The sequence below is a fragment of the Arachis duranensis genome, chromosome 2, assembly GCF_000817695.3.
Source record: "Arachis duranensis cultivar V14167 chromosome 2, aradu.V14167.gnm2.J7QH, whole genome shotgun sequence".
Classification (NCBI taxonomy): Eukaryota; Viridiplantae; Streptophyta; class Magnoliopsida; order Fabales; family Fabaceae; genus Arachis; species Arachis duranensis.
Genome location: NC_029773.3, coordinates 3,567,447 through 3,592,781, shown reverse-complemented (window position 1 = coordinate 3,592,781; position 25,335 = coordinate 3,567,447). Strand labels below are relative to the sequence as shown.

At 34.1% G+C, this 25,335-nt stretch overlaps 3 protein-coding genes across 5 annotated transcripts; 2 read left to right on the top strand and 1 right to left on the bottom strand.

Annotated features, from left to right (window-relative positions):
• Positions 1 to 1,470: 1,470 nt before the first annotated feature.
• On the bottom strand, positions 1,471 to 7,023 carry LOC107472952 (mediator of RNA polymerase II transcription subunit 19a). Of its 3 annotated transcripts, none has more exons than XM_052258022.1 (9): positions 6,858 to 7,023; positions 6,507 to 6,643; positions 4,534 to 4,600; positions 4,031 to 4,320; positions 3,493 to 3,738; positions 3,224 to 3,283; positions 2,985 to 3,133; positions 2,364 to 2,426; positions 1,471 to 1,715 (listed from the first exon to the last, which is right to left on the bottom strand). In XM_052258022.1, exons 3-7 carry the CDS (start codon positions 4,562 to 4,564, stop codon positions 3,083 to 3,085), a joined length of 678 nt encoding a protein of 225 aa, XP_052113982.1. In that variant the 5' UTR covers positions 4,565 to 4,600; positions 6,507 to 6,643; positions 6,858 to 7,023; the 3' UTR covers positions 1,471 to 1,715; positions 2,364 to 2,426; positions 2,985 to 3,082. The 3 variants fall into 3 exon arrangements, with proteins under 3 accessions (XP_052113982.1, XP_015947963.1, XP_015947962.1); XM_016092477.3 differs by lacking the exon at positions 1,471 to 1,715 and adding an exon at positions 1,736 to 2,286; XM_016092476.3 differs by lacking the exon at positions 1,471 to 1,715 and having other exon boundaries at positions 2,275 to 2,426.
• An 8,381-nt stretch (positions 7,024 to 15,404) lies between these two features.
• On the top strand, positions 15,405 to 23,111 carry LOC107473026 (pentatricopeptide repeat-containing protein At1g74900, mitochondrial). Its single transcript, XM_052257696.1, has 10 exons — positions 15,405 to 15,446; positions 16,471 to 16,714; positions 17,608 to 18,230; positions 18,701 to 19,802; positions 20,614 to 21,321; positions 21,683 to 21,726; positions 21,830 to 21,875; positions 22,258 to 22,305; positions 22,409 to 22,537; positions 22,705 to 23,111. The coding sequence occupies exons 1-4, from the start codon at positions 15,405 to 15,407 to the stop codon at positions 19,667 to 19,669; spliced, it is 1,878 nt and encodes a 625-aa protein (XP_052113656.1). The 3' UTR covers positions 19,670 to 19,802; positions 20,614 to 21,321; positions 21,683 to 21,726; positions 21,830 to 21,875; positions 22,258 to 22,305; positions 22,409 to 22,537; positions 22,705 to 23,111.
• LOC107473027 (protein CYCLOPS-like) lies at positions 20,718 to 22,786 on the top strand. The gene is made up of 6 exons (XM_016092556.1): positions 20,718 to 21,030; positions 21,149 to 21,229; positions 21,683 to 21,726; positions 21,830 to 21,861; positions 22,409 to 22,537; positions 22,705 to 22,786. Exons 1-6 carry the CDS (start codon positions 20,718 to 20,720, stop codon positions 22,784 to 22,786), a joined length of 681 nt encoding a protein of 226 aa, XP_015948042.1.
• Positions 23,112 to 25,335: the final 2,224 nt, after the last annotated feature.

Sequence of the window (25,335 nt, the reverse complement as noted above, 5' to 3'; positions counted from 1 at the left end):
GAATGAGCCCATATACTACTAATAAGATTCAAAATCTATCAATCAACTTGGTTAGTCAAGTGATCACCTCATTCGTTCACTAAAAAAGTCTTAGGGATTTGAATCCACCTCACACGTACAACAACCCACTACCTCAATAACTCATGCAATTAACATAAACCTTCATCGGATATTATATTATGAATAAAAACTCCAAACATTAGCTATAATGAACCCAAATGTTAGAACTAACACTATGTTTGTTTCAATAGAAACGAGAAGGAAAGAAAATGCATGGAGGGAAAATTGATGGAAAATGAAGTTTTCCTCTGATTGGATGAGCATAGAAAATGGATGGAAAAGGAAAATAATGGTGTGGAGCCCACATTTAAGTTTTCTTTCCACACCTGCGAAGAAAACCACCGAAGTTTTAAAACAAAGATAAAATTACTAATATGCACATTGTTAAAATGCAAAGCAAAATTTATAACATTTAATTGAAAATAAAAAAAGGATCAATTTAAAAAAAATATTATTGTTAACAATGATAATACATTAAAATTTTAAAATACAATTAGGATCGTTTTTTTATTAAAAAAATAATTTAAATACTTTAATATATTATAATTTACATATAATATAAATAAGGGTATTAATGTAATTTTACTTGGTTATAATTTTCTTTCTCTTTACTTTTTCTTCTATTCAAATAAAATAAAAAAATTTCTACTTTCTTTCCATTCATTTTCTCTTCATCCAAACAATATAAAAAAAATCAACTTTTCCTTTCATTTTCTTTCCTCTCATTTTCTTTCCTTCTATTTTCTTTCCTCACATTTTCTATCTTACATCCAAACAAAGTGTAACAGAAAAAAAGGCTTGAACCTATTATTTTTAAAAATTAATTTTTTCAACTTCTCTTAAAAAAAGTTGAAATTTGGTTAAACCATTATCATAATGAAATATTTAACCCATGTAGAATTTTAACCAAATTGGCCTTAATTGAATGCTTACATAAACTATATATGCACTCTTCTCTCACGGGTTTCCACTTGGTTAACTAGCTTTTTATTATTTTTCTATTATGTATAAGAAACTACTAAAAAATAACTTATGTTATGTAGTATATTTATTTTTGTTTTTTAATTAGGGCCTTTTGAAAAGTTTGATTTTAATAGTTGTGAAACCAACCAAAGTTTTTGACCCTTAACACTAACCAAACATTATAACAAGAATCTTGGTAAAAAAAAATAATAAGATTAGACATAATTATATTAGGATGTGTCAAGTATATTCCAAAAAGTATTTACTTTTCTTTATATTAAAACACAGTCAAACAGACGCGTATTAAATAAATGTCAAAAAAGTATTAAATAAATGTCAAAAAAATATCGTGTTCGAAGAAGTGTATATACAAGTATACAACTTAACAAGTCAACAAAGTATCAAGTCAACAAAATATCCGTCCTTCATAAGTTCTAAACTTTTAAGTAAATACTAATGATGCCCTTAACACTTTATTCGTTTTATTTACATCTCAAATATTTCCATAAAAATTACTAACAAAGAGAGTAATATATTGTAAAACAGAGAAAACAGAGTTGGTCCTGAGGGAGAAACTCAACTTTTGAACACAAGTAACACATTCATGTTCCCAAAAAAAAAAAAAACAAAATGGAAAAAAAAGGGTCTTTGCTATTCCATTCCATGTTATTCATTCCCCTATCAAATTCCACCTACAATTAGTTAATCCAAACAAAACCTTAAGGCCACATTTGGTACCTGTCTCATGACAAAAATACAAAACACTAACCAAAGAGATCCCTACCAAACACAGCCTAAATCCATGGAAAAAAAACGAGTTAAAACTAGAAATTAACCATTAGTTAGAGGCCATCTCATCTCATCCAAAATAGAGATGAATCTTATGTACATTGATTTTTCAAGTGTAAACCATACCTATGAATATTATACACAAAACTACAAAAGTGAATTTTTTTTTTTTTTGGGGGGATCCTTAAGGCCTAAGCCACACATTTGGGGGTTGGTGATGATGATGATGATGATGTTAGTATTGGATACATGATTTGGGGGTCAAAGTAGTCAATTTACACATTCTCCCATCCATAGCCATTTTTCAATTATACTACTTCTACACATGTAGTGGCTCTAGCTCAAACTTTTAATTGATTTGTAAACTAAGGTTTTTTTTAAGAAAAAATTAAAGAAAAATTATCCATAATGTTGATATATCGATCCAGAGCACCAAAAAACTGAGGAAAAGGAAGACCAAAGTTCTGCAAATTACTGGAAATTATATGAAGGTAAATGTTATTATACAAAAAAGAAAAAGAAAGTTTTTTTGTCTCCAGCAAATTTTTTACCTGCTTCCTTTTCCCTTCATGGGGTGAATTCACCTTTCAATCTTAGTCAGAACACTACCTAGTCTGCAAAAAAAATTTCACACAATATAAATAAATAAAAGAATTTTCATAACTTTCATAGTTGCACAGAGAATAACCACTACCATAACAGTTATTAGTATTACTGCCAAATTCTAATAGAAAAAGGTTTAAAAATTTGTAACGAAGTTCCTAAAGCAATTTATTGTTGTAATGTTTTTTATTAAATCTATTAAATTATTATAAAAGTTCAAAACTTTTTGTAACATTAGGCTGTTTCAAGGAATTGAAAACACAATTTTATTCAATATATGGACCTGATTAAAAAAATTTCCAACTATAGAGACCTACATGAAAATTGAGTAAAACTATAGCGAATTGTGCCATTGTGGTATAATTAAACCAACTATCAAATCCACAGTAACAAGGGTTGGATTCATTAAACAGAAAGTAGAATTTTTTTTTTCTTTTTTCTTTCTTTAACAATATGACACATGATGAAAATTTGGCAAATAAAAGGAATTTATGATCAACTGCTTATAAACAGTATGAAGCATGTAATGGCAGATAAAAGAATAATATATTGGAACGTGAATAAAGTACCTTACGAAATCTGTTAATTTCAAGTGAAGATGCCACCAGACTTTAACAAACGACAACAACCAAATGAGAAACAACGCGAACTACAGTATGTAAACATTTTAGCCTGCGACTTTTATCGCCCCCAATTCATCGATTTTTGAGCTCTTATGCTGCAACAAAATAAAGAAATTGAAAAGAGAACTTCATTAGATATAAGATTTCATGAATTACAAAGAATGCATAGATTTTTCGTTTATTACCTTGCTTTTTTTGTGTTTGTGAACATCATTAACATCATCATCTCCATCATGCTTCCTTTTCTGTGAATCATAAAGTTAAAGAAAGCGATTAACAACATTTTTAAATAGTATTCATAAGCAACAAATGATTAACAACATCAACAGAAGAGAAGTGAAAAGTTCAAGTTCATGAAGCCAATTTATTGAATAGGTCCTCTAGATAAGTGGTTCTTTAATTTGAATGTTAACAATGTTAGATGCTGCCATGCCGGAAACTAAAATTTACCAACCTTTTCATGGTGTTTCTTTGAATGGTCAGCACTTGAATCACGATGCCCACTTTTATCTTTCTTTTTGTCCTTGTCCTTCTCCTTGTCTTTGCTACGGTCTTTATCTTTGTGACGATGTTTGTGCTTCTTATGCTCCTTATCCTTGTCCTTATCCCTATCCCTGTCTTTGTGTTTTTTATGCTTCTTCTCTTTGTCTTTGTGCTCGCTTTTCGACTTCCCTGGGATAGTTGGAATCCCTTTCTCCGCCTATGAGGATATTAAAAAAAATACTCGAGTCAAAAACTTAAATGGAGACGTCATCATACTATATTGTTTCTGAAACCAAGATAGTTCGTTTTAACCAAGAATGGCAAATTAGGGGGCGTTTGTATAAATAACTTTTAACATATTTGTATAAACTTTATAAAATAGTCAGAACTTAATATAATCAGCTTTTAAGCTTTTCAACTATATAGGAAATCAAGTTGTTAAATCGGATTTTTGAAAAGTAGAAACAAGTGCACCCTACGTAAGAATGAAATCAAACAAAACATCTTACTGTGGGAAGATCAACAGGAGTTGTTTCCCTTAGTTGAAAAGCTTCTTTGAGAATATCTAGGTTGAAAGGCTGTAACCGAGCATTTGTCTCTCTGAAGTTAGAAGTGTTCTGAATAAGTTGATCTAATTGCATCCCATCTCCTTTTCTTACTTCTGTGTCTCCCACAATGTTGTGAAGATAGTGTGTGTCTGCAACTGACACGGGAAGGGGCCGCTTGCAGAAATAGTCATAGTGGGGTTGTAGTTTGAAATAACTAATAAGATCTACAGCTCCTGTCAACTCCCTCGGTCCTATCGGTTCAAATTACACAATAAGTCTTTGAGAAGAAAGCAGTGAAGAAAACAAAAGAAACATAGGAAAACTCGGTGAGTGAGCATGTGTGTATGTACATAGAAAGTAAGAAATACGGTCACACATAGTAGAATTCAGTGTTTGAGATTTTTCCTCATCCACAAATGCGTAATGGGTAGTGAAAGAAAAACATTATTATGGAAAACTTTTACCTCCTCCAAACCTTTTGACTTCAGAATCCATGTGTCAATCCTTCCTGAATCGTTGGAACATTATCAGCTGCAATTTATAATATAACAAGCAGTTCGTCATCCATCAATATCAATTGTTTTCCTATTACAAAATACCAAGAGAATGTAGATTATGCACAATGCAAATGGTGTTCATAATGTCGCATGGCAAGTAATTCTCTGTGTCAACATGCAACAAAAATGGAAAAGACAAAGGCTAAGAGTTAAACAAAGCCACCCATCTATCCGTGGACTGGATCTCCTTAGTGTAATTTTGCATTTGCAACCTAAGTCATTACATACTCACTTTTCTTTCCTCCCTTATGTCCAAAGTTTGTCTTTTTCTTTCTTTTTCTTTAAATAGCCATAATCGGCCAATTGAACTGCCAATTTATCACACCATGTAGTCTCAAAACAATTATCCAGTTTGTAAGATCTCATTTTCTTTAGAAGCAAAATAACTCAGCAATATGCACTCACTACCGAGTTATCGGTATGCATGACCAGCACACCAAAGAAGCAATAATGGCTTCTGCTAAGTGCTAAGCACACGCGCAAGACACAAAACCCCAAATTGAGCTTTTCTGTAAGAAACTCTTCAGGACACAATGAAATAGATAATACCATATCTCCACACATACAGACAAATCAAACGTGTACAAATAACTCCTCCTCAATTTACCCACTCCTAAATGAAACTAATAAAAAAGGGCCCTTCCATTATAAGTCTAATAAGAAACTTCACTCCAGCACAATAATATTAATGAGAAAGTAAAGCTTTAAACAAGGCTTCCGAGATATTTAAGCAGCCCTAGTATTCCAACAAAACATTTAACCTAAATCACAAATCCATAAGAAGCCCTAGCATGCTAACAAAACATCATTTGACACGAGTCACCAAACCCTAAAGTAAGAGTATATGACGAATTAACAAAAATACATATTTTATGCCCACAGCCACTAAGCTGAGAGTAGAACCATGCATCCATGGTATTTCTTTTCTTCGTATTCACATACTTCAGAAAATCATATTTTTCTTCAAACTCTAGATGCCATAAAATCACTATAGAATCCAAAATTGCACCCCGAACTAAATTCCAAATTCCAAATCAATACAGTTGATATAATGGCTTTCTCGCTGTTAAGTTGGTATAATATATTCAAACAACAAAAACAATGATACTAGACAAAGAATTCATGTTAAGACACTACCATAACTGAAAACAAACAGTTCTATGTAAGAAAGAAACCAGAATTTACATCACCAAATACAAAACTTAAGATAAGCATGCACATGGATACTCTTGCTAATGTAGTTGACTTTAAAGAATTCAATTGTGAAAAGTAGAAGAACCAAAGCATTTGTAACTAAAAAGGTTTAAACTTTGTAGCATTAGTATTAGGATGATTTGCTGCTTCAATTAAGTTAAATGATTTAAGTTGCATCACATTTATTTATATTTTGCTTACCCCACCTCGAATTGATTTTTCTTTACTTAAAAATTTCAGTTTGGATAAACTCCTAAATTGAGTTGGTCAACTTTGGAAAAGATAAATGTTCCAACTCTTAAGGAAAAAAAAGGAAGAGGAGAAAAAGTAAAAAACCACCACCTTACACACACAAAAACTAACATACAAAACTATATGAATTTTTTGGAGCACCTAATATCAAACAGTTTCCACTAATTTGAATGGTTTTAGGGCACAATTGCTTCCTAATTATAATCCAATCTCGGTTCTCACCTTCAAGAATACTTTCACAATTATTCAAACGTAACGTTCGAAATTTTTTTTTTTCAAAAAAGTGCCATAAAGCATAATTCTTAATTCCCAAAATCTCCACCACACTAAACCTTCTTCATGGGAACTCCATAAACATGGCATACTTATACCCCATGAAACTAAAAAGTTCCTAACACTTGGGAAACCTAAAGAGAGAAGAACAATAAACTAACCTCAACAGTGAAAAATTTTCAGGGCCCTCGAGCAAGTTCCGAATTCCCCTTTTCGAACCCAAACGAACCAAAGCCACGCCAATCGAGAAGCTTCTTCAAACTTTTCGACCACACCCCACCAAATATTCCCTTAGAAACTGCACAAATTTCAAAACTTTTCAGCTGAACAAGCCAAAATCCGCAAAAAGGGTACTTGAAATTTTGAAGAAACAGGGAAACTTCATTGAAACAAAGTGCAAAAATTGGTTTTTGGTATTGACCCATTAGAGAGCTTGTGTAAGAGAACGAAATTATCGAAATTGCAGATCCAGAAAGTGTAAGAAGAAGACGGAGAAGATTAAGGGTGCTTACAGAAGCATAGAAAGTTAAGATCTTTGGAGGGGAGGGTGCGTGGTTCAGTTCTCAAACAAACTCCTCTTTTTAATTTTTTTTTTTATTTTTGTTTTTCTTGTTTGTGTTTGGTGTTTCTCCTTTTCTCCTCTCTTTCTCTCTCTTTTTCTCTCTCTGAGAAGGGTCTTATAGATGAAAAAAATTGCGTCTTTTTGTTCCCAAGTTTTCTCGATGCCAGTTGCCACTTTGTGATTTATTTATGTTTAGCCCTAAACTTCTGCTTAATTTTCCTTTTTGCCCTTTTCCAAGTGATGCTATTGGATCAAACTTCAAAGGTCAATTTTGTAAGCAACGGCCAAAAGGGTAAGTGTGTTTATTTTGGAAAAAAATATGCAGTGTATGTATTCTAATTCTGTCTCAAGTTAATATATTTTTAAAGAATATTAGAAGATAAGATATGAGATTTATATAAGATGAGTCTTCCTCCTATATTATCTTATTTAATTATTATTATTATTATTATTATTATTATTATATTTCAAGTTAATATTTTTTTAAAGAATATTAGAAGATAAGATATGATATTTATATAAGATGAGTCTTCCTCCTATATTAAGAAAATATCTTTTTTCGAGTTATCTTTTTTTAAAAGATCTTATAAAGAAGCAAAAGTAATTTTATGTTTGGATATCTCATGTAATAAAGTCTTTTTATCTATCAATTATGTTTGGGTATAACAATATAAAAGTACTTTTTTGTTTATTTATTACATGAAAAACATCTTTTTTTTAAGGAAAAAATATCTTTTAAAAAAAGATGTAAATTACATCTTCTCAAAAAATATCTTTTTTTGATTTTACGTACTTTTACTTTTACTACTAGAAATTTGCCAAACACGTTAAAAAATAAAAAAAAAATTTCATTGAAAAAAGATCTTTTTAACAAAATAATGGCCCAAACATACACCAGGATAAATTAATATGATTATTTGATAATTTACATCCAATTTTGTAGTTATCCATTGAAGGATTTGAGTTTGAGAAGTATTATTTTACATGTAGAGAATATATTTAGAATTTGCTTATATAGTGAAGTATTATTAAGGGATTGTTTTGTTTGGGAGCTTCATTGTATTTTAAAATATTGTTTCTTATTCTTTATTTATTTGGTGAGGAAGTTTAAAAATAAGAATATTTTTCAGTTAAATAAAAAATTCTAACTTTTGACATAGATAAATTGTACTTGTACAAAATCATAGTATATAAATTTCTAAATTAAAAAGACAAACATGCTAGTAAAATTATACATGAATTACTAATCATAATATATTAATTAAACTAACAATTAGCTCATTAATCCTATAACAAATCAACAAACAAATTAAATAAACAAAACATGTATATTGGTTAAATAAATAATACTTTAGTATCTTTAATTCAATCAATTCAATATTTTAATAGATAAATTGATTAAATTCCTATTCAAAATGCTATTAAAAATTACTCAGGAAAACTAAGTAACCAAGAAGAAGATGTGCTCTATATTAGTAGATTTTGTTACAACAATTCTCTGTTAAATGAAACTATATATTTACAATATACTTTACATGTTAACATAAGTCATTGTTAATTATAATAGCCATAGTTTTCGAGAGCATCTTCATAACTTTTTTTTTTATTTAATTTGGTTAATCCTTTAAAAGCTTTAGAATCCAATGGAGGATTGGAGACATGCATGGTAGGGTATTATTAGGAGTTTCTCAAGAGTCAGAACTTTTAGGTGCTTGCTTGCTTATTATTATAATCTCCTACATTTTGATGATAAGATATATATAGCTATATATGATCATTGGATTGAAAATAATATCTTTTATTGGTCTTTCTTTTCAAGAGATTATTCCCCTTTTCTACAAGGACTTGTATGTAGTGCATTACAAAATTCATATTTGAGAAAAAAATTGTTGCTATTCAATGAGATAGTGACTACATATTTTTATCTAACTAATAAAGATAGTACAACCTAAGTTGTGTTTTAAGATTTCAAATAAGACAGTTGGGAGAATTTGGCTTGTCACATCCATGCATAACAATAGAAAATAGTAGTAGTAGTGGACATATATAAAAGAATAGAGGTCATGTTTGTTGTAACTTGCAAGGGTCTAACAACCCTAAAATGCACTCTTGTATGTGTTGTAGGTAAAAGCTATATTAGGAAAAGTCATGTTAGGGAAGGGGAGATGCAAATATTTCTTATTTGTTGTGACACAAGGGAAGGTTGCTTTAGAGTATAAACCCAAAACCCTAATTAAAACAACTATATGTATATTTAAAAAATAAACAACTAGTTATAAAATTAAGTTGTTTCCTATTCATAAAAAAAATTTAAATATTTAACACTCAAACTTTTATCCTTTTTTTCTTTACTTAACTGATCTTTTAACGCGATAAAATTCTAAATCGTATTATATCTCAAAGTGAAGTATTTTTCTAAGAATTAGGCTCATATATGTATAGAGATCGATAAAAAGGAATTGGATTTGTTTTTTAACATTTCTTTTATAATGGTTATATATATAATATGAATATATGATATAAATCTCAATGTTCAAATTTTATTTTACGATTATTCAAAGTGAACCAAATAAATATAATATCTGACTTAAAAAAAGGACATCTCTTTGGAATATTAAAACATTTTTGTACTTAAAATAAGGATCAAACCTTTTTACACTTGTGTAAAAGAAACGAGTCTTTTATAATTTATACTCAACTTCAATAATTTAATTATGTGCAATTTTAATTTTGTTATTATACATTTTTAATTTGCTTGACTCTCACTTTTTCTCAAAAAATGCATATTAATACTAACAAATAGAATTTTATTATTTGGAATTATAATGTCTTTTTAAAACTAATAATACATTAATCTTGTTATTTTATAGAGATAATGACTAAATCAGTATCCGAAAGATTCAAACGCTGACATTTTGGTACCTGACTATTGTTATTGACAAAATGGTACCTGAATGTTTTAAAAATTTGCCAAGCGTGTCCTCGTGCTTGCCGGACCATAGCTCCGATGAGTACGATGCTTACGTGGACACCGATTTTTGCTGACAAGAGAAGTTTTATTTGAGTTGGAATTTGTAATTAAAAATATCATTAGCCTACCTGAAAATTAACCTAATTCAATTTTACTTTTGCCCCCAATTTAATTTTGCCCTAAAATCCAATTAGCAACTGCTGTTACTAGTTACTGAGTTACTGTGACTTAATGTGTCTTAGATAGTAAAACTGAAAGGTCACGTAGAGAGGCAGAGACGTTGCTCTGGAAGCTTGGTGCGAAGAAGAACGAGACGAGGCGAGAGACATTGTCGAATCAAGTGTAAGAGTTTTCAAGTGGCATCATCGCCTCTCCATTCTTCGCTAGGAGCAACCCTACAAAGAGGTAGGTTCTGCTTCATTCTCTTTGTTTAAGTAGTGGCCGTTATTGTGGTTTATTTTCTGTGCTTGTGACATCTTGTTTATTCATTTTATATTCCCTCTACTATTTCTTAGATGGATCATGTAGTTACGTTTGTGTATCATCACATGGGTTGCCTGAAAAGGAGTAGAGACGGTAATGTGATATACGAAGGGGGTTTAATTACTGAGATACACAGGGTGAATGTGGAGACATGCAATTTATTTTTTTTAGGGGATATTTTTAGACTTGGGCGACCCTGGATATAATGAAGCGTATTGGCTAGAACCTGGTTTCGACTTAGGTAAGGGTCTTAGAGTGCTTAGAACGGATGCTGAAGTGATGAGGATGTGTGAGAGTGCGATGAAGAATGACAACACTGTCCATCTCTATTTTGATCACCCCATTGATGCCAACCCTGAAATCCTTGATGAGGATGTGGTGTCTGATGGTAGCAGTGAGAGTGTGGTTGAGGTCAATCCACCTAGTGATGAGAGAGAAACTGAAGTTTTGAATGAGGCCACTGGTAAGGTTAATGAGTTGAATAAGACTTTGATTGTTGTTGTGAACGATACTTTGAATGAAGTTGTGATTGAGGAGACTGTTGATATTAACGAGTCGAACAAGTGTGAGGGTGGTGTTATGAATGAAGATGTGAATGATGGGAATAGGATAAAGACACTGAAGAAGATGCAGCTCCAGAGAAGGTTGTTAAGAAGGTGAGAAAGAGGCATCCAAGACCACCACCAAGTGGTTTATCCCAAGAAATAAGAGCTGCTGAATCTGAACAACTCGAGGGTGATCCTCGAGAAGCTGAAATAGTAAATGAATCCACAAATGAGACCAATGATGATGATGCTAATGTTGCCAATGAAGGTGATAATATGGGAGAACTAGTTGTGGATGAGTTGAGGCCAGAGGAAGTAGTCACAGAAAATGCAGCAGGTAAAATTATTGTTTCTATTTTGTTATAGCATATTTGAATAAGCATTGCATCATGGCTCACATATCTCAACTGATGTTTTAATAGATAATGTTACATAAACAAATGAGAGGACAAATAGAAAGAGAAATCATCCACAGCCTTAACTATCTGGGCAGAGAATTGTACCTGAAAAGGATGATGAAACACCAAGGGTAGAGGTGCCTAACCCGAACAGAGAAGATAGAGACAGTGGACCTGAGATGTATCAATACGATTCTGACGAACTGTATAGCCCTCATGGATCTAATGATGAAGAAGAACCTGTATTTTCTCAACATAACCCGAACACACCATTTAGAAAAATTACTCTGAAACATGGAGTTCGAGACCATGGATCACTTTAAAGCAGTAGTACAGAAGTACAACATACAAATTGGCAGACAGGTATTTTATCTTAGGAATGAGAATAAGAGGTGCATGGTGATTTGCTATGACCCCGATTGCCCTTGGTTGTGTAACTGTGCCATGACCAACTATCCAGCCTCGTTTCAAATTAAGCCATTTGTGGACGAACATACGTGTCCGAGAAGTAACAAGAGTAAGTCAGTCACATGTGCTTGGGTTGCTGATGAGCTAGTGTCGAAGCTCAAGATCCATCCCAACATGTTACAGAGGGAGGCACATGAGTGGTTTAAGGTGGAGTATGATATTTCGGTTAATGAGAGGATGATGTATAGGGCTATGGACAAAGCCAAAGAGGTTATTGAAGAAACGGAGAAGGATTAATACCTAAGGCTTAGAGACTATCTGAACGAAATCATGAAGGCTAATCCTGGGTCAAGAGCCAACATGGGGACTACTCCACAGCCGGAAGGGTTGCCTAGGTTTAGAAATTTGTACATTTGTTTGGCTGCTTGCAAGAATGGATTTAAAGCAGGGTGTAGACCCTTTATAGTGTTGGATGGGACCTTTCTGAAAGGTTACTTTGGAGGGCAATTACTAATAGCCGTTGGTCAAGACGCAAACAACCGGCTTTTTCCAATTGCATACGGGGTTGTGGATGTATAAACTCGGAAAAATTGGAGATTCTTTCTTGAAGAGTTACATACTGACATAGGGGACTACAATGAGAATGCTTGGGTTTTTATGTCCGACCAGCAGAAGGTGATATGCACTCTAACCACTCACTTGTATTCTTATATTCTTCTTTGAGTTACTGCATTAATTAATGCTAATTACTAAGGCTACCGTTCAATGCAGGGATTGATACCAGCATTATAGGACGTGATGTCGGGTGTTAAGCACAGATTTTGTTGTATGCATATGTGGAGAAACCTAAACAAGAGATGGAAGGATAAGGAACTTAAGGGAGCATTCTGGCAATGTGCAAAAGCAACTACTGATCAAGAGTTCAATGATGCAATGGCTAATGTGAAACAGATCAACAAACAAACATGGGAGTATTTAGACAAATTTGAACAAGAACAGTGGTTGAGATCAAGGTTTTCAGAGTGGCCAAAGGTAGATAGTTTGGCAAGCAATAATTGTGAATCATTTAATTCAACAATTGTGGGTCTGCAGGGAAAAAGCATATTGACAATGCTTGAGAGGCTCAGGTTCTATATCATGAAGATGATGCAACTCACAAGGATGCACTGATGGCTTACAATGGACAAATAGCCCCTATACAAGTCAGTAGATTAGAAAAGGAGAAAAGACAAGCTAACTACTGGGAAGCACCATGGTGTGGTGATGATGAGCACAACGAATTTGAAGACAGAAAGTGGCAACATAGAGTGAGAGTGAATACACGAGAAAGAACATGTTCATGCAAAAAATGGCAACTGACTGGACTACCATGCTATCATGGGATTGCAGCAATCCAGAAAAAGAATGAGAAGCCTAAAGACTATGTCCATCACAAGCTCACCATTGAGGCATACAACAGAACTTATCAGTTCACATTAACAACATACCAAGTCAAGAGTATTGGGAGCATCATGAAGGGTTGCCTTGTCTGCCTCCTCCATACAAGAGGCCTATTGGCAGACCTTTAAAAAAGAGGAAAAAAGATAGCACTGAGCAAAATTCTGGAAGCCAATACAATGCCAAGAGAAGATATGGCTAGATAACATGTCAAACCTGCAAGAGAGTCAGTCAAACAAAATCATTAATTACTATCTACTTACATAATATCATTGAACTATTTATGAATTTGATGAATGCTGATTTACTTTATTCATTGTCTCTCTGCAAGGTTGGACATAATAGTAGAACTTGCCCTGAGAGACTAACTGGAACAGCAACTGAAGAAGAAGACATTGATGAGGAAGAAGTTAGAGAGCAAGAAGCAAACTGGGAGAGACCATAGAGGCTGCACATGCTGCACATGTTGCAGATGAGGAAGACCTCACTCAAAACCACCCAGGAAGTTAGCCTGATGAGGTAAACAATTGTAATTTAGCCTACCTTATTGTTTCCAAAATGTTAGACCTGGAACTATGAAAGCTTTTTTTTTAACTAAAGACCCTATTGATACAGAACACTGTCAATGATGTGTCTACTACAACAACTGCTGCACCCCCTAATGTAGCCACTACACCAGCAGCACCCACCTTGTGAGACCAGCAACCAGCTCAGAACCAGTACCTCTAGTGGCAATAAGGCCAACAACACCAACACCAACAAGGAGAGGCAGACCTACTGTTGTAAGGGGCAATCCAGTTCTGTCAAGAGGAAGAGGCAGCACCACTCGAAGAGGACTGACAGCAACCTCAACAACACCTCCCACTCCCACACAAAATGCTGCAGCTGCACCACCATCCCCTGCTCAACCTAGGGTTGTTAGGCATGCTGTTGGGTCTAAATCTCATATTCCACCCTCACCAACCAGTACTGCAGGACCATGTAGTGGGTCTGGGTCAATACTACAAGGTCCATTAGTTAGGCCCACTCTTCAAGCCCAACCTTCAGCTCCATCTAGACCACCAACTGTGACTAGATAAACCGTGGCAGTAGCAAGCCCAGCCACACAAAGCAGGTTCACAGGCTTCATGCCCACCCCATCCTTGAAGAAGAAGAAAAAGCCATCTGGACCACCACCATCAAAGCAATCCGCAAATGACAAGAAGTGACCTCAGAATCTTGGGTTTTCAGTTTGTTTTTAGTTCCATGTTGGACCTGATGTAGTTACTATGCACCTAAGTGCCATTATGGCATGTTAAGTGCTAACCAAATTTTTTTGTGATTTTGTTAGTGTCATTTTGGGTTAGTAGTACTTGCCATGAACATAAGTGTCATTATGCCATCTTAGTTTTTTTTTTTTTTTTGGGGCTTGCTTGTGTTTTTTATGTTATGACACATGTGTTTTATTCAACTTCTGTTTATGTCATCCTTTCTTAAATGCTTACCTAACTTCCATATAGCTTGCTCACATCACAACAACAATAACTAAGTCACAGAACAAGAATAACATAGCATCCATTAATTCATCTCAACTACAATGATGAGAACATTATAAAGGAATAAAATGTCATTCTTAAACTTTTAAACTGTCCATTGTCTACCTACTTAGCCAAATAAAACATACTCAAAGTCAGATTTAACCCAATCAATATACAAATAAAAATCAGGAACAACTCAACCCTCTTCAGATGCTCCTTTATGTCATTCACCACAGATAGCACAATCATCATCCTATGAATTTCCTGGCCATCTCACACCCCAGATTGATTTTGCTTTTCTTTTTTTTGTTTTGATTTGTCCACCATGTTACTATTTTCCGATGAAACTTCTCCTTCCATACATTGCTGTTATATTTCATCCAACCATTAAAAATACCCACAATGCATTTGTGTGTTCTAGCACGACACAAAAATTTCATGGATCAGAGGACAATTGAAAACTAAAACTGAATAACCAGAGACAACAAACCAAGGAAGATTGCATTATTTTGTCACGTAACCATCAACATTCTAAACTTACCTTCCACATAGAAAAACGTAAAAACCATCTATCATATATTTGGAACTGGATTTGGAGGAAAGTTTAATTTCATTTCAGAATTAAGCACTCCAAACTGATAAGGTTTCTGTGATTTGATGCACTGCATTCAATTCTCTAGTTAACAAATATATATTTCTTTCATTTCAAGGGAGGAATCTTGTTTCCAAAGAAGTTATATGAATGGACAGATATGTGGTAAACGTGTCAATGTGGTATTGGTACTGGACTTTACAATCCTTTTGTTATACTAAATTATTTTCGAAGGTCTGCATATGATGTAAAGTATGAATATATACATGTTTTATTATTTATTTTGAAGTTATATGGTTGGTTAAGTTATCAAGAATGTCGTTGTGGACATTTTGTTCTTAATTTGGAATCCCTAACCTTAATAATAAGATCCCAAAAATGAAGTGAACTGATCCGCATGCATGAACCTCAATAAACTTCCATAAAATGGAATTTAACGAAACAAAACTCATCATTATTTTTGGTTGAGTTGATGACTTTATTTGTTTTCTTTATTAGATGGTTGAAATCTTAAATTACAGTATCTGAATCTCATTACTATACATGTATGGCTAATTTGATGTAACATGGCTAAAGTCTCATTAAGAAAGCATTAATTAATTTATTCGGTGTAAAAATAATCGGTTTTTCTATGTAAAATATTGATTTTGTGTAAAAACTGGTTTTTATTCTAAAATCAGTTTTCTTTTTATATAAAAACCGGTTATTTTTTTAAAACCAGTTTTTATTTTTATAATTGGTTAAAAATTGGTTTTTAAATTTTCTAACCAATTAATAACCGGTTTTGTTATGTAAAACTGGTTTAGTTAATTAACCTAAACTAAATATTTGGTAAAGTTTAACCATAACCATGTACAGCCCTAAATATATGGGTGTTTTGAAATGGAAAAATGGGATTTGCACCTTGTTTTCTTTTTCTCTGGTGTGGAACAACTAATTTGTCTATATGCACATTGATGATCATGCTAGGCGCTTGAATTGAATTTTTGGTTGGTGGAGTTAACTCAGATTAGATTATATGATATGTTATGGCACTGCAATGCAAGGCTTCTGGGAAGGATTACTAATCATGCTGTCCTTTTAGCTGTTCTAATTTTATTAGCTCCACACCACCTTTTTTTTTTGTCACTTATGTGTCCTTTTTCCTTTGTGTAGCATTTTGATTTGGCAGTGTTATTACTTATTAGGTTGAAGAATTGACTGGACAATTAGTGTGATCAAGGGAATGGGAAGGAAGGAATAAAGAAAGAAACGAAACAAACATTTCTTTCCCGTAGCCCGCAGCCACAGCATCCCCCGCAGCCCTGCTCGTTGTCATCGCCACTCTTCTCCACTGGGTATAGGCGTCGTGTGTGGAAGCTCTGTCATAGTCTCTTCTGTTCGAGCTCTCTTCTCTGTTCGCCTGTGTCGCCGTGTCCTCTGTCGTTGACGTCACTCCCCTTCCTCCTCACCGCCGGTAAGCACTGTGATAATATTGTGTAGTTTTGTTAATAATTTTTGCTGTGTCCCCTTTCTCCTCTGTGGCCCTCTCAATTTTGTGACTTCTACGGTATGCTTTGATTTTCCGTTCTCACATGCATTTCTGAATATTTTCATGATTTGGTTATAATAAATAAAAATAATTAAATTGGCAATTTCAGTACTTCTCTTTCCTGCCATCATTACTAGCACCATCCAAGCACCATTATTACACCTTTGCTTTTTGCATACAAGGTTCTACTACAGTCAACTTAATGATATGGTTTCTGCTGCATTTTATAATGATTTATTTCTCATATTAAAAGTTTAGTCCATATATTTTGTTTAAATTTGTGTTTTCTGCTAGAAGTTGTAAGATATAATTCTCAAGAGCTATTTGTACCTGCTTTAAGGAAATTTTCCTATCATTCTTAAAGGTTTATATGGGATATCTTTGTGGCATCAATGCATTTCCTTGCATCTGATATAAATTATTGTGTTTTGTTTGGAACAGGCATTGGGGTATCTTCAATTATTGTGTTTTAATTAAACCGGTAGAATCCCGGTTAAACTCTGGTCGAACTATTGAACTAGTGAACCAGTTATCTAACCGGTTCATTGACCGGTTCGGTTCGGTTCTCGCAACCTTGACACTAACACACACCCACCTTCAACCTTCACACTCTCACAGAGCTTCACCCAGACATTCACTCTCACCTCTCTACCTCACTCACCGCACGGTAACCGCCGACCACGTCAGCCAACGACGGCGGAGGTCGTCAAACATCACTCTCTTCGCCGACTCCTGTGCCTCGTCCCTGCACTGTGCTCACTCGGGCACTGCCCAAACCCTCTAAACCCTATTCTCGCTTCCACCTCGAACATTTTCAGCCTGCACCCACTGTCCATCGCCATCCCAACCGGCAGCAGAAGAAGACGCCAATACCGTAGCCAAACTCGTCCTCCAATCAGACCCCAAAACCCTAGCAAAGCCCACCTTCCAGTGGTCCCCGCACCTTGTCGACAGGGTTTTGAAGCTTCTGTGGAACCACGGGCCCAAAGCCCTCCAATTCTTCAACGCCCTGTTCCGCCAGCCACCCCAACCGGCAGCAGAAGAAGATGCTAATGCCGTAGCCAAACTCGTCCTCCAATCAGATCCCAAAACCCTCTCCGAAGCCCTAGCAAAGCCCACCTTCCAATGGTCCCCGCACCTTGTCGACAGGGTTTTGAAGCTTCTGTGGAACCACGGGCCCAAAGCCCTCCAATTCTTCAACGCCCTGTTCCGCCACCCGACCTACGTCCACTCTCCTTCTTCGTTTGACCACGCTGTTGACATCGCAGCACGCATGCGCGACTATCAGGCCGCGTGGGCCCTTGTGGTTCGCATGCGCTCCCTCCGCATTGGGCCCACTTCCAAGACCCTTGCCATCCTAGCCGAGCGCTATGCCTCCGCTGGAAAAGCCCATCGGGCTGTTAATGTGTTCCTGTCCATGCACCACCACGGCTGCCGCCAGGTATCACCATGACATTGTAGCATAAATACCGACTAGTTACTAGTTACTAGTTACTCACGTCATAGTTACTTACTGGTTGTAGTTAGTTATAAGTTAGTTATGAGTTAGCTGGTGGCAGTTAAAGTAAGCTATGAGGATAGAAAGAATACTCAGATTCACAAACTAGAGAGTAGAGTACAAAACTCAAGGACCTGGTTGGTTTGTGAAAACATTTTCTATTTTCAATATTTTGTGTTTTAAAAAAAAAGCGAGAACTGAGAAAACTTCTTATTTTGTTTTTTCTATTTTCGGTTTTCCTTTCACAAATCCCTGCAAATAGAAAACAATAGAAATAATATATAACTTGGAAACGCAAGCCAAGCATGCCCCAAGTTTTCTCATTCTCTATTTCACACATACAATTCAAAGCTGTCTTGTTTCTATTAATTTTTGTTTGATCTCGGCAATTTAGTTTTTGATGATAAAACCAGGACCTTGCCTCTTTCAACACCATCCTTGACATTTTGTGCAAATCAAGGCGTGTGGAGATGGCTCATAACCTCTTCAAGACATTCAGGAGCAGGTTTAATTGTGACAGTGTCACCTATAACATAATCGCCAATGGTTGGTGCTTGATTAAGCGACCCCCTATGGCGTTGCAGGTGTTTAAGGAGATGGTTGAGAGAGGCATCATGCCAACGCTGGTGACATATAACATAATCTTGAAAGGGTATTTTATGACTCGTCAATTGAATGAAGCTTGGGAGTTTTTCTTGGAGATGAAGAGGAGGAAGTGCGAGATTGATGTTGTTACATACACTACTATGATTTATGGGTTCGGGGTTGCGGGAGAGGTTAAGAAATCAAAGAGGATTTTCGATGAAATGGTTGGAGAAGGGGTTGTTCCAAATGTTGCTACTTATAATGCTTTGGTGCATGTTCTGTGCAAGAAGGATAATGTGGAGAATGCTGTCTTGGTTTTTGAAGAGATGGTGGTGAAGGGGTTTGTGCCAAATTCAGTTTCTTACAATGCTGTGATAAGAGGGTTTTGTCATGCTGGTGAGATGGAGAGGGCATTGCGGTTTATGGCTAGAATGGAGAAAGAGGGGTGTCAGCCAAATGTTCAAACTTATAATGTGGTGATTCGGTATTTATGTGATGCTGGGGATATTGAGAAGGGTTTGGAGTTGTTTGAGAAGATGGCGGATGGGTCATGCTTGCCGAATCTAGACACGTACAATGTTTTGATTAGCGCAATGTTTGTTAGAAAGAAATCTGAGGATTTGGTGGTGGCTGGAAAATTATTGTTAGAGATGATCAATAGAGGGTTTTTACCCCGGAAGTTTACTTTTAATCGTGTGCTAAATGGGCTTGTCCTAACCGGCAATCAAGATTTTGCAAGGGAGATTTTAAGTATGCAGAGCAGATGTGGTCGTCTTCCTCGTCAGTTGAAATTGTGAGGCCTGGTCGTCTTCCTCGTCAGTTGAAATTGTGAGGCCCTTAATGTTAGACTTGAGTTTGGAGAAACATTGAACTCAAAATTTGGACAATGTATTTTATGATCATGCCATAGAGAGGCTTCATCCACACAAGGTTCGTTGATTTTGTTCTCCCTTCAGCTTCTGTTTATTGCATATAATTCAGGCTAAGGTGATATTGTCTATATTATGTTAAATCTATGTTAGTTCTACATACGCTGTTTTCTGTTTTTGGTTGTGGTATAGTGCCTGAATGGAAAAAGAAGGCATGATTAATGCTACGCTGTAGCAAAATTGGAATCAATAACTTTTTGAAATTGATTCCCAAAACTCATCTTTTTTGTGACCCGGATTTGTCAATATTTAACTTCTTAATTCTTGCTAGTGGTTTTGTGTGTCATTGTTTCGTGAATACAGATAATACTTCATCCATAATTTTTTATTCTTTTTCCGTTGTATGTTGATTCAACTTATATGTAGATACTATGATTTAGGAATGTAACCAAAACTAAGAATGAAACTATTATAAACAAGAGGTAGTATTATTCCGCCAAATTCTTTCTCTTTTAGCTTATACTATTGTTGATACATGAAAACAGGTCATGGAACATTTTGCATCAGAGAATATTGTGTATTTAGAGTTGAGAAGTACTCCTATGGTGATTAAACTTACGCTGACAAAACTGACCATGAAAAATTGAGTAAACTTACTCTGACAAAACTGACCATGAAAAATTGATTAAACTCTACTCTCTAGCTTGTGAATATGAGTATTCTTTCGTATCCTCATAGCTTATTTTACCAAATTTAATTCACTTTTCTCCTATTCGATGTCTTGAGGTGTTTACACCACGCATCAAAATCTCGGCTGAAGCCATTATTCAATTAATATTCTTAGCCATTTGAAGTCTCATTGTTAAATGCAGGCATGGTTTCTTAGTGATCAAAGAATGACTAGAAGCCGGTCGTCCGAATTGAGGAGGTATACTTAAAAGCAAAATGCACAGGCAGCACAAGGTAATCTATGTGCATGGTGCCTCAACATGGTGATGGTATTGACACTATGAAACAAGAAGCAGCAAATTTAACTGGAATTGATTATCACTCGTTGTATGAGCTTCCAAACCAGCAGCGATCATTCATGACTTCATCCAACTCATCTTCATCTACCTTCAAGACACTTCAATTTGGTGATGCAGATAAAGTTTCATCTTCTGTGAGCATACTAAAAGACACACTGCAACGCAAGATAACCGAGAAGGAAGCCACAGATAAAAGCCTAAATGGAATCTTTTGTCCTCAAGAACCTGTTTTCCACAGAAAATTGGAGTCATCAGAAGCCAGTGAATGTTCAAGCTATGTCCAATGGCCAAGTTGATCACGGAGTCCTGCAAATGCTCGAAGGATCGATGAACTTTGTTATGGATAGCTTTGCTAATCAGACAAACCAAATGTATTTAGGGACAGCTACACAAGAACCTTCTCAAAGTGAATCCTCTGCTGCTGCACCTGTTGTCTCCTCTGGTTTAGATGCTTGTGAAGGTCCTAGCAATTAAAATCAAACTCTCGTGAAAGCTCATGGAAACAAGTGGGAGCGAGTAAAAGTTCAAAGAATTCTCAAAATAAAGTCAAAGGTATAAGTTTTAACAATGATTATCCTAAATAACTTTTCATTTGACTTCCTTCATCATGTTCATTTTGTTTGATATTAAAAATAAACAAAATCAGTTCATTATGGAAGCTCTTTTATTTGAAAACTGATCCACCAAAAGAAGCGACTACATTGTACTAACTAGGAGTCCGCACAATTATTATGTCCAATTTATAATTTGCATTCAAATGCCATTTTATCTCAGAACTCAGAATAGAATATTTCTTGATTATTTGGTTTTCAATCAGTATAAAATATTTTCTATATTATTTGTTTTTTTTTCTAAAAACAAATTTCCATCTTTTTCCCCATTAAACTACAATTGTGTTTTTGTGGATGTGCAGGTTTCAGAGAACAGATAATGGATAATCTCAAAGATGACCGAAAGGTATAGCCTACTCTCATTTCGTAACTTACTTCGATAGAATTATGGTTTCAACAATAGTTACTATTTATATCATTTTTCCTTTAAATCTTGTTAAATTGTGCAGAGGAGAAGTCTAGACAGATATGGATCTGTATCGTCAGCAGTCTCAGGTAGCCATTTATTTTTGGATTACCATGTTAATGACTACTTTTTTAGATTCTACTTTCTACAATATCATATGCATTTAGATAATTGTAAATCCATGGATCTTAATATAACAAAATATACTAGTTAGATGCTCGAGGTAATGTTAACGAATAAAGGTAGACGCGTATTAAATATTGGAATTAAGATTTACCATGTGAAATTCTAACTTATGCTAAGACAGAGATTTTATGTCCAAATCACAACTCACAATTGCTTAATCATTTTGACATGATTATCTGGATCACATGATGGGAACTATAGGGAAAATGATGAAAAAATGATTGAGTTGAAATTATGGCTTTTTGTTTGAATCTCTCTTATCTCTCAAACTAAATGGTTGTGCAGAGGAAAAAGTAGACACTACAAAAAAGCGCAGGGTGAACGTTCAAGGAAGTATGTAGATCAATCCTTATAAACACATATAATGGAGTTTCTTCCTATCTCGTATTGTACTCGATACCTGTTTCATTTGTAAAGCCATGTTTTTGTGATGCAGAATGGCTGAGGCAAAGGAAAGAAACTTAACACCATCAGTTCCCTCGGACATGCAAGCTGTCTTGAAGCGTTGCGAGACCCTTGAAAAGGAAGTCCGGTCGCTAAAATTTAATCTGTCCTTCATGAATAGGTAATCAAAGGAAAACAAAGTTTAGCACCTACTAAGATAGTAAGATGAAACATACATTATAGAATCACTTGAATTTTCATTCTTTATTTTCCTACTAACTGTTAAACTTAGTAAACAAATTGTATATACATGAATTGATATATTGATCATACCCTGCGGATTTTCAGGAAGGATTCTGAACAGACAAAACAGCTAGAAGACCTTCAGAGGCAGAACAAGAGTTGGCAGATGAAAAAGAGCACCTCCTAGAAGAGATTGAAAGAATGTTATGAGAAAATGGAAAAATCTAATGCTTTTGTATCTCACCATAGTTAAGTTATGGGGGACAGTTTAGGCCAACACCTGATAAATGGTGAATCTCTGAAATCTATTTGCGAAATATTCCGTAAATCTCATTGATTTTGTAACTTGTAAAATCTAACTGTTATTTGAGATTTGAGAAGTGCAGATTAGGATATCATATTGCTAATGAATTTGGTGAACTAGAAAATGGATCTAATGTACTTATAAAGCTTAGCATGATTTAGGATTGTAAGAAATGTGCAAATTGTAGGCTATATAACAAGTGTTTGGCCTTCGGATTCCATCTAGCATTGATTTTTGCTTCTTGAGTATTCTTTGCTTGAATCAATTTTAGAATAAAAAAATACACGAATTCTTAATTGAATTGTGTTATGTTGTATATATAAAATATTAAATATTTCATCAACTAACACCAAGCATAATTAAGAAAAACAAGGGAAATTGATCCTCACAATTTAATTTTCACTTGAAGTTGTTAAATATGATATTTAATTACACAATCACAAAACATGTGATACAAAGAGACTCTTATGAGAAATCACACTTAATTTTGTCCCATAAGTTAAATTGAGAAGATTCATTTCTTAAAATGTATAGCTCCATTCAGTTTTCATACAAAAATGATTCCTAACAACTTTTATCAACTCAAGTCATAAACTTGAGTGAACAAGAGTGTAATCCAATTCAACCATGAACTTAGATTTGTTATTTCCGATTACTATGGCGGAACAAGACCTTTCATTCAAATCAAACTGTTACATCTTTAATTTTCACTCATACTATACATCTTGTCACCTTCTACAATTATAATGTTACAATTAAAGGGCATCGCACTTGTCAAAATTAAGTGCTATGATCTATCTCCACCAAAAAAAAAAAATGCTATGATCTATGGATGCTGAAAATATGCATTAGACCAAGCCTCTTCCCATATTCAACAGCTAACCAAGCAACAAAGGATAAGTATGCCAAAAGAAAACACAATATCCATGATCTAAAACACCGATATGTTTTAGATAGTAGTAGTTGTAGGAACCTAAAAAAGGTTATAGAGATCAAAGAAGTTGAGAACCCAGCCACGAGACTGGCTGTGGTTTCCCATTTCCAATACTTGTTCCTTATCCTACCGGGAAACCACGAGCCTGATAGAAGATTCATGCATAACACAAATGACAACATCATAAAAATATATTTAGGGAAAAGTATACTTTTTATCCTTGAAGTTTGGCAAAGGTTTCAAAAATACTCCTAAGTTTTATTTTGTTTTAATTTTGTCCTAAATTGATCTTGTGAAATTGTTGTTGAATCGGTCTTAAATTTTTTAAAAATTAGCCGTCAGGGGTATATTTGATGCAAATCGAAAACATTTAGAACGAAATTAAAACAAAATAAAATTTACGGATATTTTTAAAATTTTTGTCAAACTTCAAGGACAAAAAGTATACTTTACTCATATATTTATAAATTATAGTGTTCAGAAGTACAGGTGTATACGGCTTGCTAACTCAACCATATGGTGATGCAAAAATATCTCTATGAACAGTAACTTTATCTTCAGAATTATAGACTTTTACCATGAGAACTGATTTTATATGTCAAAAATTCCTATCTAAGGCAATGCCACACCTATTTATGCGATCATAAAACCCTTTGGCACAAAAATGACAACTATAATGTTATACACTCTCTACAAACACATTTTAATTATGTCTAACAATTTAGATCATAGCCAAAAAGCAATAAAATATTTGGTTTGCCAACTCTTATTTATAATTATGTTTAATGAAAGTGTCTTTGTGAATGTGTCTAATAAAAATATATTTTTTATAATAGTATCTAATAAAAATATCTTTATATATGTATTTTTTGAATGTCTTTTTATTCATGTATTTAAAATATAATAATTAATTATTTTTGACAAATAATATATTAGTACTCTATACTTTTCCTATTAATTTATGACACTTCTAAGAAACGTTCACATAATCAAAGATGTTATCGAAGACCACAGGTCGGGATTCCAACCTTAAATTTGTATTGTGCCAACCACACACTGACACACGGTATAAATATTACTGATTTATTACATCTCAAAAAACAATAATTTGTCACTGAGACGAAAATAAATAACCACCAAATGGACGATTGGCAGCAATTCATAATAACCTGGAATACTGAAGCCCAATAGTAATCAAATCTACAGCGATATTTGCTCCTTTTATAATTTAACAGGGAATCACTTAAATAAAAATATCTATTTTATTTTTTATTAAAAATGTTTTTATGTTATATTTTAATTAGTTTCTATATAATTTATTTTATATTTTTTATCACATATTATTAAATTCTTGAAAAAAATTTTCTTTTCAAAAACAATAAAAAAATATTTAATTTGGACTAAAACAAAAAAGTAATAGATTAACGATTTTTTTCTAAAATTGTTTATATAAAAAAATGTCACACTCATCAATTAATATATATAATTTTTTTTAAAA

Excerpts from the sequence above, each read along its gene's own strand:
- LOC107473026 (XM_052257696.1), top strand. The coding sequence starts at position 15,405 with ATGAATGGACAGATATGTGGTAAACGTGTCAATGTGGTATTG. Across the intron at positions 16,715-17,607 it reads CCCCTTCCTCCTCACCGCCG|CCTGCACCCACTGTCCATCG; the intron begins GTAAGCACTGTG and ends GAACATTTTCAG. Across the intron at positions 18,231-18,700 it reads ACCACCACGGCTGCCGCCAG|GACCTTGCCTCTTTCAACAC; the intron begins GTATCACCATGA and ends TGATAAAACCAG.
- LOC107473027 (XM_016092556.1), top strand. The coding sequence starts at position 20,718 with ATGGTGCCTCAACATGGTGATGGTATTGACACTATGAAACAAGAAGCA. Across the intron at positions 21,031-21,148 it reads ATTGGAGTCATCAGAAGCCA|GGACAGCTACACAAGAACCT; the intron begins GTGAATGTTCAA and ends AAATGTATTTAG. Across the intron at positions 22,538-22,704 it reads AATCTGTCCTTCATGAATAG|GAAGGATTCTGAACAGACAA; the intron begins GTAATCAAAGGA and ends GCGGATTTTCAG.
- LOC107472952 (XM_052258022.1), bottom strand. The coding sequence starts at position 4,564 with ATGGATTCTGAAGTCAAAAGGTTTGGAGGAG. Across the intron at positions 4,321-4,533 it reads AGTCAAAAGGTTTGGAGGAG|GACCGAGGGAGTTGACAGGA; the intron begins GTAAAAGTTTTC and ends TTGAACCGATAG. Across the intron at positions 3,739-4,030 it reads CTCCTGTTGATCTTCCCACA|GCGGAGAAAGGGATTCCAAC; the intron begins GTAAGATGTTTT and ends ATATCCTCATAG.